Below are 14,340 nucleotides of genomic sequence, written 5' to 3'. Positions count from 1 at the left end.
CAAAATGAGTAGTCACTAAAACACATTTTTTTTTAGTGAAAATGGGACTCGAATAATGATTTTGCTGATTATATATATGATGTAAGTTCCACTAAATACAACGACGTGAGTTCAAATTATTTAATGGAACTCACACATGGATTTTTGACTCCACTTATGGCCACATAAATACCTAACACAAAAACAGATTAACTAAGAGACACCAAAAGTTAAGAACTCCTGAACTAGAAAACCCAATCGAACCCATAGAGTCCTTCAATGGAGAAGTTGAAGAATTCGTTGACATCAAAGTTAACTTCTGAGTCCCCACTTCCATCACAAGTGGCTTCTTTATGCTCTACTGCTACTTTTTCCTCAGTATTCTGAGTCGAATGTGTTGGTTGCGCCATTGAAGTTTCTGGTTTCACCATTTTCTGATGATTAACTTTTTTGCACAAACAAGTATTCCAGTAGTTCTTGATTTCATTATCTGTTCGCCCTGGAAGTCTCCTAGCTATCAATGCCCACCTTCACAAAAATGTGGATCACGATAATATCCATAAATAAAATATTAAGTATATTATTCCTAGTTTTGAATACGACAAAAACCTGTTTCCTAGTAGTTTGTGAAGCCTGATAATCAAATCCTCTTCTTCAACTGATATGTTGCCCCTCTTGATATTGGGTCTCAGATAGTTTAACCATCTCAACCTGCAACTTTTTCCGCATCTGTTTAGACCTGTTATGGAAGGAAACATATGCATGTCAAGAACAAGAAGAAGAATCAATGCATGCAAGTCAAAAAGCGTCAAAGTAATAATTTTTTAGAAAGATAATAAAAAAGTTAACCTGATTTAAGTGCAACAGTTTTCCACCTCTTTGCACCGTGAATTTCAATGCATTGAGCTAGTCTCTGATCTTCCTCCACGGTCCATGCTCCTCTGTTGTTAGTTTTCTTGGGGGATGCCATATATGAGATGGAGTTTTGAGGAAAGAGTTTGGTTATGGCATGGCATTATTTATGGGAGAGAGATTGAAGTTTGTAGGCTTCAAAGTTCAATGGACTCATCATTGTTCGTCACTCATTCAGGGTTCAAAATGAGATAAGAGTGCTTTAAGTACGAGGCGCCACTACTGTTGTCGGTTCAAGAATGAAAAGTACAATAATGTCTTTTGATTCTCCACTTCATACTGTAGTTTTCTCAAACAATATTCAATCATATTTTCTTTTTCTCTCTTTCTTCTATTTCTGGACTGAAGGGGAACACAACACAATCCTTTGCATGGCATCATTTTAGAGTTATATTCAAACATACATCTTATCGTAATGGTTACTAGTGTGTTTAATGAATGATAAACTGTATCATAAAGCGTACAAGTTGGATGAAAAATAACAGATTTTTTGTTTCGGATCATTCATATTTTGATCTTCTCTTCTGTTTGTATCCTATGTTGTCAAAACATGTTGAATGTTTTCGGAGATTGGTCTCACATAACAATAATTAATGGCTTTGTCCATATTGAGGGAGTGGGAATCCAGCAACATGCATGATAGCAGCTTTAAACAAACGTTTTGAACAGTGAGAACACAATTTTCTATGTTGAAAAAGGAATTTGTACTTCGCAGGTTCTATTGGCTTCTAATGCACTGTTCTGGTCTCATTTCAATTCTTCTTCCCACCCCACCTCATCATCCCTTTAAGACATTTCAAAACTAAAACAATTAATGATGAAGTAAATGTGTATTTTAGAACATTCTTTAAAAATTTATAGTTTCTGTTTTATCTTCTTTCTGTCATTTGTCTTATTTTGGCTTGGCTTCTCTCTGTTTCAACTTTCTTGTATAGTTGCGATAGTCTAACAGATAATTAATTCCAAAACTATAAGTTTATCTTTCTGTTTAATGTTGTTCAAATGTGTTAAGAAAATAAATAAATAAATAAATTATTGAATAAATCTTATATTAAAATGTGTTTCTACCCACACATCAAATCATATACATGTTTTTTATTATGACTGGTAAGAGTGATCAAAGAACGAAAGAGAGTTTTATAACAAGTGTTTATGACTTTCAGCTTCAGTAGAAACATATCAATTATCACTTGAAATTTGAAACTAAATATAAAAGGTTAAATTCGAACATTTAGCGATTAAAATAGTTTATTCTCTTTGTTTTTATCATTCAATTATTATTGAAAACTAAAAGATGTCTCTTTTAACAATAATTTCTTCTGATTTGGAATTTTAAATGGCTAATATTTTGTTGTTTCAATTACTTCACAAAATAAAAAATGTTTAGAAGAGACTAATGACTTCATTTTTAGTCTCGGTAATACAGCTAATGTTTTCCAATTAAATATAATTTTAATTAGTTAGTTACTTGTATGTTAGCCATTTAGTTTTTCTTTTTTATCAACAGGTATCTATATATCTATCTATTTATATAAGAAATGAATTCGTTTATGCATGTATGAAAAGAAGGATGAGGATATTCTTATTAAAAAAAGGTAACTACTTAAGGAATAAATACATTAATATTTTAATTATAGTTTTCTTTTAACTTAAAATACTAATATATATTATTATATATCATTAAAATGAGATCTGAAGGTGGTTTTTCAAGAGGATATCAACCTATCATTTTCACAAAAATATATGACTTATGCTTTCCTTTCTTACTGTGTTCTTTTTATCTTTGTCCTTTTTCTTCTTCCTTTTTCTGACATGGTCAATGACCCAACAAAAGTTGACCTTACTATATGCACCCATCGGTGAAAACTATAAAGTGGTGGATTAAGAAAGATACTTCGTGTTTTCCTATTTATTATGGCTTATTAGATAATAGGTTTAAATACCTTTTTAGTCCTCATTTTCGTAGTGTTTATTGCAGATGATCCTCATTTTGACAGAATGTTTAAAATGATCATCATTTTTACCGAATGTTTAAAATGATCCTCATTTTCGCAATTCGTGTTTTATTTGATCCATTTCTGTAACACCGTTTAAATCATTAACGAAGCATTGTACAGGTGGCACGGTTTGTATTAGGGTGTGTTACGTATACTGTACAGGTGTGATAATTAGATATTTGAAGATAAATAAGTGAGCTAGGGTTTTGGTAAGGAATGTTTGGACAGTTGGTGAGTTTTGACAATCTTGTTCCTCCATTCCCAATTGGTGTTGTTGCAATCTTCTTCTTCCTGCAATCCCATTATATAGGTATGTTACGGTCTCAATCTTCTTCCTTTACCTCTAGTTGTAATCGTTGGAGGCAACCGTGTTGTATCACTTCGTGCACTGTTGGTGATTCAACGAGAAATGGATTAATCCCGATTTGTAGCTGCAGAGAGATGTCAACTTTGAGGATGACAAGAACTCCAAAGAATATTGGTAGAAATTTTAGGTACAATTTGTTTTTATTTTTGTGCTAATAATAAATTGGTTTTAATTTTTGGTTTATTGATTTACAGAGTGGTGGTTCTAATAATGTGGGCTGCAACTTTTTCAAATGGTGGTGTTGATGAAAAGGATGTCATCATCATGACACAAATGAGGCAAATAATGATTTGGAGAAGTCATTGAAGGTTGCTGAGAGGAGGCTGCAATTAGTAATAGGGTTCACTTGTGTTGTTATTGTATTATTTGTACTGTTATTGTGTGTAATCTTTTAAATTCCAAACTGCTTTGTACTATTGTTAAATGAAGAAATGAATTAGTTTGATTATGTTGATATTAGTTTCAACATGTTCAAAATGACATCTTAATCTGAGCATTGAAGTAAGTGATATTGATATAAGCTTGGAAAAAGTTAAATTGATCTAAGTCTGGAAGAAATTAAATTCATAACATTAATTCATCCTCATCAAAATGCACTACATCAATGTTTGGCAAAAGTGAAATTGAACGAAGTTTAAGGAAAGTCAAAATGCAGTACATCAATAAAAAATTTTATATCAGAAATTCCAAAAAATAACTAAGACGTTTGTAGCTGTTATCATGGCCTCCTCCTAATCTGTAATTTCATCCTAAACTGCTGAGATGGTTCTTTTGGTGTTGGTAATGGTGCTGCTTGACTCTCCACTTCATTCCTTGGTGGTTGAGTTGTTTGAGTTTCAGCAGTTGGTGCATTCTCAGCAGTTTCAATAGTTGATGCATTCTCAGCAGTTGGTGCATTCTCAACAGTTTGGGCATCCGGTGCAGTCTCAACAGGTGTTGCAGTCTGCTCATCCACATGCTTATCTGTATCTGGGCAATTGTTCCTGTTATGTCCAATCTGACGGCATATGCTACATTTTTTTCTATGACCTCTTTTGCTGATTTGTGTGTTATCCTTTCTCAACTCTCACTCTTCCAACCTTCTTTTTTCTTGGGTCTTCCTGGTAAGATCCTCTTATGTGGTGGATGGATATCAGGGTAGGGAGTTCTTTCCCATAAGACTTCACCATTGACTGCTGGAAAGATGATGGATTGATATATTTCTTCGTAGATGGATCTCCTGAAGCAGATTGGTATGAAGTCCTTAACATTGACATTGATGAAATTCATTGCTGCAATAGCATGGCAGCAAGGGATATTCATCATTTCTTATCAAAATCCTAGCTCACTTATTTATCCTCAAATATCTAATTACTACACCTGTGTCACATGTACAATGCTCCGTTAATGATTTAAACGGCGTTACAGAAAAGGACTAAATAAAACACAAATTGCGAAAATGAGGATCATTTTAAACATTCAGTCAAAATGAGGACTATTTTAAACATTTTGTCAAAATGAGGAACATCCACAACAAACACTACGAAAATGATGACAAAAAGGTATTTAAGCCTAGATAATATGAAGCATAAGTGCTACAAATTACAACGTTTTCCACTATATTGTAAGAAAACTACGTACATCTTGCCGATGTTAATACAATAATTACATTAATTATTGTATATTATTAGGTTAAAGTAGGTTGCTGGTTTTGGGTAAGGGAGGAGGATTTGGAGGAAAAAAGTAAAATGGTTATATCTTGGACATGTTTTACATTAATTATATTTGGTAACCGGAAAGTATTTTCTATCTTGGAATAAGTTTAAATAGATGTAGAAAATATCTTTTAATAAACTTGTTTAAAATGTGTATAGATAAATGTGCTTAATGTATATTTTTAGATTTGTCTAATTAGTATATAGACATAATTGCTTAGTGAACGTTGTTAGACTCGTTTAATTAATATACGAGTCGTTTAACAAATGTATTAATATATGTTGCAAGAATCATTTAATCAATGAATAAATAAACTAGTCTATCCATATACTCTTATTGTACGTGTGAGGATCCACGAATAAAATCTACGGTCGATAGCTGGTATTCGCGGGTAGGGTATTTATTACTGACACGTAGTAGGTATTTTAATACTCGTTTATCAACGGATCAAGTGCGGATATCATATTATCCACACTCATTGGGATCTATTACACACAAAAAATTTAAAATTAAAATTTAATTTATATTTTATTAGATTAACTTAAAATTAAAATTTAATTTATATTTGATTTAATTTTTTTATTTGTAATTTTCTTTAAATTTTTTTTTAAATCGCGGGTATTTTGTAAACGGGTATCCAATTGGTAACTAGGCAAGTAACAAGTGAATTTTTTGTTGTGGGTCAGGCTGTGGGTATGTACTATCCGTACCTGATCTGACTCGTCCCTGTGTATAAACAAACATGTGCAATATAATATTGTCATGTTTATCTTATTGATGTATGGACAAACTCATTTAGAGTTTGTTGGTTAACCTGTTTAATTAGTGTATAGACAAATTCATGCCATGCGTATTCTTAGACTTATCTAATCAATGTGTAAATTGATTTATCTAACGTGTATTGTTAACCTTGTTTAATCAATGCATGAACAAACTTGTTTAATATTTTTTTGTTATACTTGTCTGATAAGGGTATTCTTAGACTCGTCTAATCAATGTATGAAATTACTTATCTGATTTTTTTTTATACTTATTTAATTAGTGTATGGACAAACCCGTTTATTATGTATTTTAAGATTCATCTAATAATTTTTGTCATACTCGTCTAATCAATGTGTAGACAAACTTGTCTAATGTGTATAATGTTATACCTATCTAATGTTTTTTGTTGTATTTTTATACCATATATTACTAAACTCGTCTAATCAATATATATTTAATAAATATTTCTGCACTCATATAATGACAATATAAATAAAATAATTGTAGATAATATTTTATTAAATATTAAATGACAGAGTTGAAATATATTTCCGTCTTTACTCCAAATTAGTTTAAAAGCAAATCAAATGGATAAAATGGAAAATAATTATTTAGAGAAACAAATTTTATACGACAGTGTAAACAATTCGTATTGTTAATAAATTTATATATAATATTTTATAAATGATATTATTTTGAGAAATAAAAGTAAAATATAATTTTTAAATTTAATTTTAGTAAATGATAGAGGGATAAAGCTAAAAATAAAAAAATTGTATAAAAAATAATTAATATTTTAAAATATAAGTTGTCTTTTAATAATTTATTAAATAATCAAGTCATTAAAAATTATAAAAGGATAAAATTAAGAATTAAAAAATAATAGAGAAAAAGAATATAAGTTATTTTTTAGTAATAAATATATTTAAAATACATTAGGAAAAAACTTTTTAACAAAAGTTAAAATGTATCTAAGAACACACATTAAATTAATTAATTATTTTAAAAATAATTTTTAGGAATGTATATCATAAATTAAATTGATTAATAAAAGAATTCTAACTTTAGACATAGTTAATGTTTCAAAGATTGATATAAAAATTTTAAATTTGTGAAACTAATAGTACCATTTAAAAACTAAAATAATAATTTATTATATGTTAAATGATATAGTTAAAATATAATTTAATTTTTACGGTAAATCAATTTAAAATAACAATTTAAAAATAATTTTTTTACATGGTGTAAACAATGTGTCTTGTTAAGTAAAACAGCTACATATTTAATTTATGTGAAAGATGTTTTCTACATCTTTTTAAATTTAGTCCTAGAAAATACTTTCCGGTTCCAAATGTAATTAATGTAAAACCTTTCCAAGATAGAACCATTAATGATCTCTAAAGAATATACAATAATTAATGTGTTATTGTATTAACATCACCAAGATGTAGTTTTCTTTCAATGTAGTGAAAAATTATGTAATTTATAGCACTTATCCTTCGAATTGTCTAATAACCCATAATTAACAGGAAGACACAAGAGGTGCAAATAATAAGGTCAACGGTTGTTGGGTCATTGACCATGTTAGAAAAAGGAAGAAGATAAAAGGCAAAGACAACAAAAAATACACAGTAAGAAGGGAGAGCAAAAGTGATATATTTTTAAGAAAATTGATAGCTTGATACACTCGAAGAAAATCACTTTTACATTTCATTTTAATAATACAATAAAATAAATTACTATTTTTTGCTGAGAGAAAAAAATAATATATTAATGTATTTATTTGTTAAATAGTTACTTTTTTTAATAAGATCACCATCATGCTTTTCCTACCATGCATATTTGAGCAACACGAACTTATTTCAGATATATACCTGTTGATAAAAAGAAAAACTTAAAAACTAAAGGTTAGCATACCAGTAACCAGCTAATTAAAAAATCAACATTTAATTACAAAACATTCGTTGTAATACTGAGACTCGTATGAAACTTCTTAACTAAAAAAATGAATTGAAAAGGAAAAATGAAATCATCAATCTCTTCAAAACATTTATTTTTACCACTCTTATAATATCACCAAAAAGTATTGAACAATTATATATTGTCGTGTTTTGGTCTCTTCAATAAATAATATTATATTATACAGGCTAGGTATCAAAGAGATAATTATTTGTTTTTCCACATCATGACACATTGCTATGCAAATTCAGAATAAGCATGAGAAAAAGAGTTGAAATGTACATATAAAAAAAAAAAAACATGAGAGTCTTTGGGGTGGAGGATTGCTTTGTTTACTCATAATTTTCTTGCAACTTGTTTTTATGGTAATTAGAGAGTTAGTATAAATATTTTGTGAGTGTGAACTCTGGTTATACAAAGTTGTTTTTAGTTGATCATGAATTTAAATTCAAAATCACTTTTTCTTTTTTGTATGTTGGCTAACTACCAGTAAGCGGCTACAAACCATTTGTAAGGTCTTTCCAAATGTTCCTCGAATTCATGGTTGTATTCCAACCATTCATCTAATGTGTGTATCCAGTATGATAGTGTAAGAGGATTGTGCTTCTGCAACCAATGACACCAATTGAGAATATAGACATAACGAAATCGACAATATAATGTTTGATAAATGAATCTAAAGCAAGAACTTACTAAATTGATATAACAGTCTCAAGATTCTGGCTATGCTAGTCCCAGCTATTTTTACCCTCCTAAATGCTTTCTTATCTGAAAGCACTTTCTTGCTTTTAAGGCGTTTCTGTTCGCCTATAGCAGCCCTTCAAAATTGCAAATTTATTAACATATGTCAGTTACATGTTCTTCACCACCAAATGATTCTAGTGTATAGAAGACACAAGAAAATTGTACCCAAAATAAGAAATTGTATTCAACGGAAGAAATAGAAAACATAGAAAGCGAAGTGCTATTACATCTTGGAAATTTTCTTTTTTTGCTCTTCTGAGGGAGGTGGCGGGACATATGATGCTGCATCAATGATTTCCTATTTTTTGCCAGTAAATACTCAGAAAAGCACCATTGCTAAGTAAAAGCCAGCTTTCAGGAACAAGAAAAGTTGTGAATAGAATCAATTTGTGTTGTTTGAAAGGAGAGGGGGAGGGGGAGATTAGATAACTTAAGTCTAACATCCAAATAACACATTATATCAAAGATTACCCTAACCAGGAGGAGGGATCCAGCATAATAATACTTTTCAAGGGAGACACTGGCATTCATGTTGTCTCATAAAATATTTTGCATACACTGCAATAAAACTAAGAAATTTCTCTTCCCATTCCGTATTCCTCACTAGTCCTTATACTGGATTGAAACAATTATATCATGGAATAATGGTATACATGGTTCGTAGTACAATTTGGTACGTGGGACAAGACTTTTCTAGATATGTGGAACAGGGGTAAACCCATTTGGTTTGCTATTTCATATGGAAGTGCAAGACATTAAATTTTACTATACTAATACATACTAAAATTAACAGCATATGAAGCAAGAAAGTTTTTGTGCTTGAACTAGGTACATATGAAAATCAACAAACTCAACAATGAAGGAAAAAACAGCCAATAAGTAATAGGGAAGCAAAATACAAAGAATTATAGTACAAAAATACACTTTGACAATAACACTTTAGCTTTGCTAAAACATTTTCTGAACAATTACAATAAAAAAAAATTATATCTAAACTTTCCTTATGTTACCTGAAGCTTTGCCAAAGCATCCTCAATGTTACCCCTGAGAGAAAAACAAAAATGGTAGAATAAGGCAACCAATCTTGCAACATACAACAGAAAGAGACAGCAAATAGTATAAGAGGGAAGAAACAAACTTCTGCGTTCTAGTTTTGGTTGATGAAATCACAAGATCCCCGTCCTTGTTAATACGGTTCTTCTCCTGCACAGAACCGACAAAACTAAATATTATTCAAAAAGACAAGGTATATGACCATTCAAACCAAGAGTAGAACAACAATATTTAAGGTAAAAAAAGGTTACCAGACAACATACACAGTATGCAATTTGTGCACTACTAGATGTACACATCAAATTTTAATACACAATATCTAAGACTTGTGTAAAATTTTGCAGCAGAAAATACCGTTTGCAAAATCTTGTCCCTAACCCTGTCACTCAACCAATGTGCATTTTAACGTTGAAGCGCATGTCCACCTTGGTGTTCACTGTCCACACAATAATCAGCGTAATGAGCCCCAATGTGGCAAAAAGAGATATAATAGGAACAAACAAAACATTCAAGGAACACAACCTTTATTGACATTCTGACCACCGGGTCCTCCACTTCGTGCAAAGCTATTACCTTTCTATCTCTTTTGTCATTTTTGTTTTAAATTGACAAATGGATAAGGAACCTATTGTGATTTTAGGAGGAGGAGTTTGGTCGGCGGAGAGAGCACGGTGTTCGGCTTCTTGAAGAACTTGGTTGACCTGCGACAGCCGAGCCGAAACTTTGTTGGTGCCATCGGAATCTGAGGAAGCGCATCGAATTGCAGGGCGCAACGAGCGTTGTAATTGGAGTGAGAAGTGCGAAGGAGGAGAAACCCGGGGAAGACTAAGCGAAGTAAAGGGAAGTATCGAAGAAGAGAGTTGCAACATCTCCTTCACAACCAATACCATTTAGTAGTGCCTGCAGCCATGGCTCAAACCTGTCCAATATTTCAAATAGATTTACACTACCAAAATCAGACATGCAGCATAAACAACCATCTTGCTAAAACAATTAACTCCCACTCCAAAAGGCCAATTTAATTTAAAATCAACTTTAAAAAATATACAGGGTAGAAGTAAACAAGGTTATCAAGATCCTACGCTTCAACTTTGTTAGCACAAATAACACGTCCAGACATTAAACAACACAAGAGTCGTGAAACTAAAAAAAAAAAAAAGAATAATTAGGCAATATTTCAGACAAGAAAAAATTGTGCATTGCCGGATTAAAACCTTGATTGCCGCTAATACCAGTAGCAAAAACAAAGAATCATTAGCACTGGGACACAGCAAGAAGCAACCAAGATGTTTGGACTTGGCGAATAGATGACGGTCTTTCTCTTAATTAAGGTTTTGCACTAAAACCCTAAACCCTCTTCAGGAAGCTCTACCGAAACAATGGAGGGAAGGTTAATTAACCGTTGTCATTGAACCAAGTAATCATCCGCATTCATGCATCGGATCTAACATATCATAGTTGACAAAAAATAAAAACCTACAGTGATTAAGTACAGAATTTACTCACCTTTTTTAATTTTTGGAAAATCACCGAGAATGTTCTGCATAGAAAACAACCCAAAACTAGAAAAACACAACAACAATTAGAAAAACAAGTTGAGAGAAAAATTTAGGCCACATTTTCGATACTTAGCACACGCATTTTAAAGGCTGCATTTTATATAGATGTGCCATAACGCATCAACAACACTTCTTGTCACTTCTTGTCACTTCTTGTAATTCTTGTAACTGTTACCTTTGTAATCTTTAAACCACGATTATAAAAAAATTACCTTTAATATGTTTTTACAACACTTTTATATCGGGATGGATCTATTTCAGTGTTCTCTACAATAAAAAAAATGGTATAGTAATTTTCACTTTCTCAACTAGTTTATCACTTGTGGTTAATTTTTCTTCAATTTTTTATTAACATGATTCTATTTTAAATTATATGCCTAATAACATTAAATGTTATTAACAAACTAACTAAATAAATTGTTTATTTAAAAAATAAAAATTAATATTTAATTAGGTTAATAACAAGACAGTAAATTTTAAATTAATATTTAATGTAAATTATGATTAACTAAATTACTTACTCTTACAAATTATTACTACATATTTTTCTTATTTAAAAATAAAAAAATAATATTTAATTTGACTAAATTAGTTGATCTCTTATAGAGTTTATCATATAATTTATTGTTGATAATATTTATTTAATATATTTTTTATTTAAATTTGTTTTAAGGAAATATTTATGTTTTAAAATTTATCTTTCAATTTTAAAAATTAGTTATTATTTTAGAATTAGGAAATCAAGATCGAGACATTATAAATAATATATATTGTAAAAAATAAAAATAAAATTAGTAATATACATATTTTGGGTTGAAAATTTTTGAAGAGGAAAAATAAAACTTAATCGGATGTTGAGATTCGATTCTAAATAAAAAAAAGTTTAAAAGTATATCGAACGTAGAGATTTGGTCAGAGAAAAAAAAATCATATTAAATGTCGACATGATATTTGTAGAACAAAATAAAGAATTGGAAGTTGACATTAGTAGAAAAAAATAAAGAACGGAACGTTGATATCTATAGGAGAAAATTTTGGGAGTAAGATTAGTTACATGCATTAAATAAAAGAGAGAGAAAATGTATTTAGTAAAGGATGAAGTGGAAAATTAAAAAAGTTTTTGAGAGTAGCGAAGAAATGTATAAAGGTGCAGGAAGGAAGAAGCCCCAAATAGAATAGTAGTTCCAATTGAAAATGTTGGGCTCATACGCATCTAAGGCCCAATCTAAAACATGAGTTATAAATGAAAGTTGGGTTTTTAATATTAAATAAGTAAATATTATATATTTGAGTGCTGAGGGATTAAGTATAGAAAGATATTGTTGACATTTATGCAGCTGTTTTGTTAGGGAAGTAGAATGAATGACACTGATGCTGATGGAACTATCTTTTCTGATATATAGAGTTGCCATGTTTGGGATGACTTAGGTAGCTACCATGCCCAAACACATGCATTAGTACCAACTTCGCGGCTACGTGGCCACACTCTGCTGGCTAACGTCAAATGAAACCAATAATAGAGACACCCATTTCACTCGTCCCCACACTCCTTTTCGTCAAATCACATTCTCAATCTAATTATCATAATTCCATAATTAACACCCAAACACGGACATCAATACAAAACTATTTATTAATAACACTAACAATAATACAATTTCCGTGTAACAGTTTAATGAGATTAATTTATAGGAAAAAAAAAAGAAGAGAAGGCATTACTAGGGTTAGCACAAGAGTGGATGGTGAAGAAGTTGAAGAACATTATGCCAAACATGCCTAAAGAATTATGTACCCAAGTTTTTTGAAAAAAAAAGAAGGAAGAGACAAAGCAAAGATATATATATATAAGAGAATGGAAGTTCATATTTTTAAAGTGAAGAGTCCCATGGGAATGGAGGGTCATCGAGCCGAAAAGCAGAGTCAAGATATTCAGGTGCGGCTACGAGCCACGACGCGGAATAACCAAAGCCACCTGCACTCTGACCTGAGTCCGCTAAAAGATCAGGGAGGTCGAAGAACGCGTCATCCCCATCGGGCATAATCTGGGCTTGGGTCTGGGCTTGGGCTTGAGGCCGGGCCTGAGACTGGGCCTCGCAATTGAGTGCAGCAGCTTCGGCGGCGGCGGCTTGGATGTCTTTAGGAGAAGTGGTGGGCGGGCGGGGAAGGTGTGAGGCTAGTTCGGGGAAATTAAGGAAAGCGGAAGTGCCTTTGATGGTGAGCGCCGCCACATCGTGGGCTCGAGCCGCCATTTCTGGCGTGGGGAAAGTGCCGAGCCAGATTCTGGACTTTTTCTTGGGCTCTCTTATTTCTGATACCCATTTACCCCACTGACGCATGCGTACCCCACGGTACATTCGGTGTTTCTCCTCACTCTCTCTTTTCTTGTTCTTCTTTTTCGCTTCGTCTGCTTCATTTTTCTTCTTCTCTTCCATGTGGCTGCGGTTAGATTGGGAAGTTATGGAGTGAATGGAGCTAGGTGGCTTCAAATAATGCTTCCTGCTACTCTCAATTTTTCAACATTAAGAAATGGGTCCTATTCCAAGAGAGAAATCGCATTTTTCGACTACTGAATGACAATTTATGAATTTTTTTATTGTATTTCTTGTTTTATTATACTACAATGTTTCTTTTATAATATATTATTGCAAAGTTATATAATACATTTTTTTTTTAAATTTTCATATCAGAATCCTAAGCTTTACAATATATTAAACCGGTTGTTTTATACATTAATTTATGCATATAAATGGCAAATAGCATATGATTTACCATTTTTTTTATACACATGTTCCAACCGAGTTATGATTATTATAATTTAACAAAATTTCAAGTATATGAAATAAACAATAATAAAATAAAATTGTTAAAATAACTTTGGATAGTTTTATCAACAAATACACTGTTTTTATTGAGTTTAAATAGTTAAAAACTGTTAGTCTGAAAATTTTCTAAAAAATTAAAATCTGAGTCATTGTAATAGTGGAAAGTTAATTAAATAAAGTGTGGTACAAAAGTGTAACTATCACACTTTGATGCAAACTAATGGCGTCGTGTTATGCATAAAGTAAAATCATTTTTGTAACTTAATCGATGTTCATGTCCAACATTAGGTGTCGCTCTGTACACGCCACTGTCTTTATCCTCAATTAACAATCTCGGTTTTTAAAAATGGAGAAACAAAAATAGCAAAAAGAAGAAAATAATGCGAACCACTGAGCCAAGATCATTTTATTTCACTTTCATCAAACAAAAAGTTATTTTATTTTATTTTCAATTTCGCACGTGTTTTCTTTTTCTGTCGGAAGAGAAAGAT

At 31.2% G+C, this 14,340-nt stretch overlaps 1 protein-coding gene and 2 pseudogenes across 2 annotated transcripts; all 3 read right to left on the bottom strand.

Moving 5' to 3' along the window:
* LOC114174633 (transcription factor MYB114 pseudogene) lies at nt 1–949 on the bottom strand (annotated as a pseudogene).
* Nucleotides 950–8,399: 7,450 nt separating this feature from the next.
* Nucleotides 8,400–10,378, bottom strand: LOC114174632 (uncharacterized; annotated as a pseudogene). The gene is made up of 7 exons (XR_014991303.1): nt 10,079–10,378; nt 9,991–10,041; nt 9,823–9,904; nt 9,554–9,618; nt 9,426–9,459; nt 8,643–8,713; nt 8,400–8,489 (listed from the first exon to the last, which is right to left on the bottom strand). The product of XR_014991303.1 is annotated as an uncharacterized LOC114174632 (transcript).
* Nucleotides 10,379–12,638: 2,260 nt separating this feature from the next.
* LOC114174123 (ethylene-responsive transcription factor ERF039-like) lies at nt 12,639–13,648 on the bottom strand. The gene has a single exon (XM_028058884.2). The coding sequence runs from the start codon at nt 13,457–13,459 to the stop codon at nt 12,896–12,898; it is 564 nt and encodes a 187-aa protein (XP_027914685.1). The 5' UTR covers nt 13,460–13,648; the 3' UTR covers nt 12,639–12,895.
* Nucleotides 13,649–14,340: the final 692 nt, after the last annotated feature.

Source organism: Vigna unguiculata, chromosome 2 (assembly GCF_037176805.1).
Source record: "Vigna unguiculata cultivar grain cowpea cultivar isolate G323 ecotype 2 chromosome 2, ASM3717680v1, whole genome shotgun sequence".
In the NCBI taxonomy this organism is placed as follows: domain Eukaryota; kingdom Viridiplantae; phylum Streptophyta; class Magnoliopsida; order Fabales; family Fabaceae; genus Vigna; species Vigna unguiculata.
This window is presented reverse-complemented; position numbering and strand designations above follow the sequence as displayed.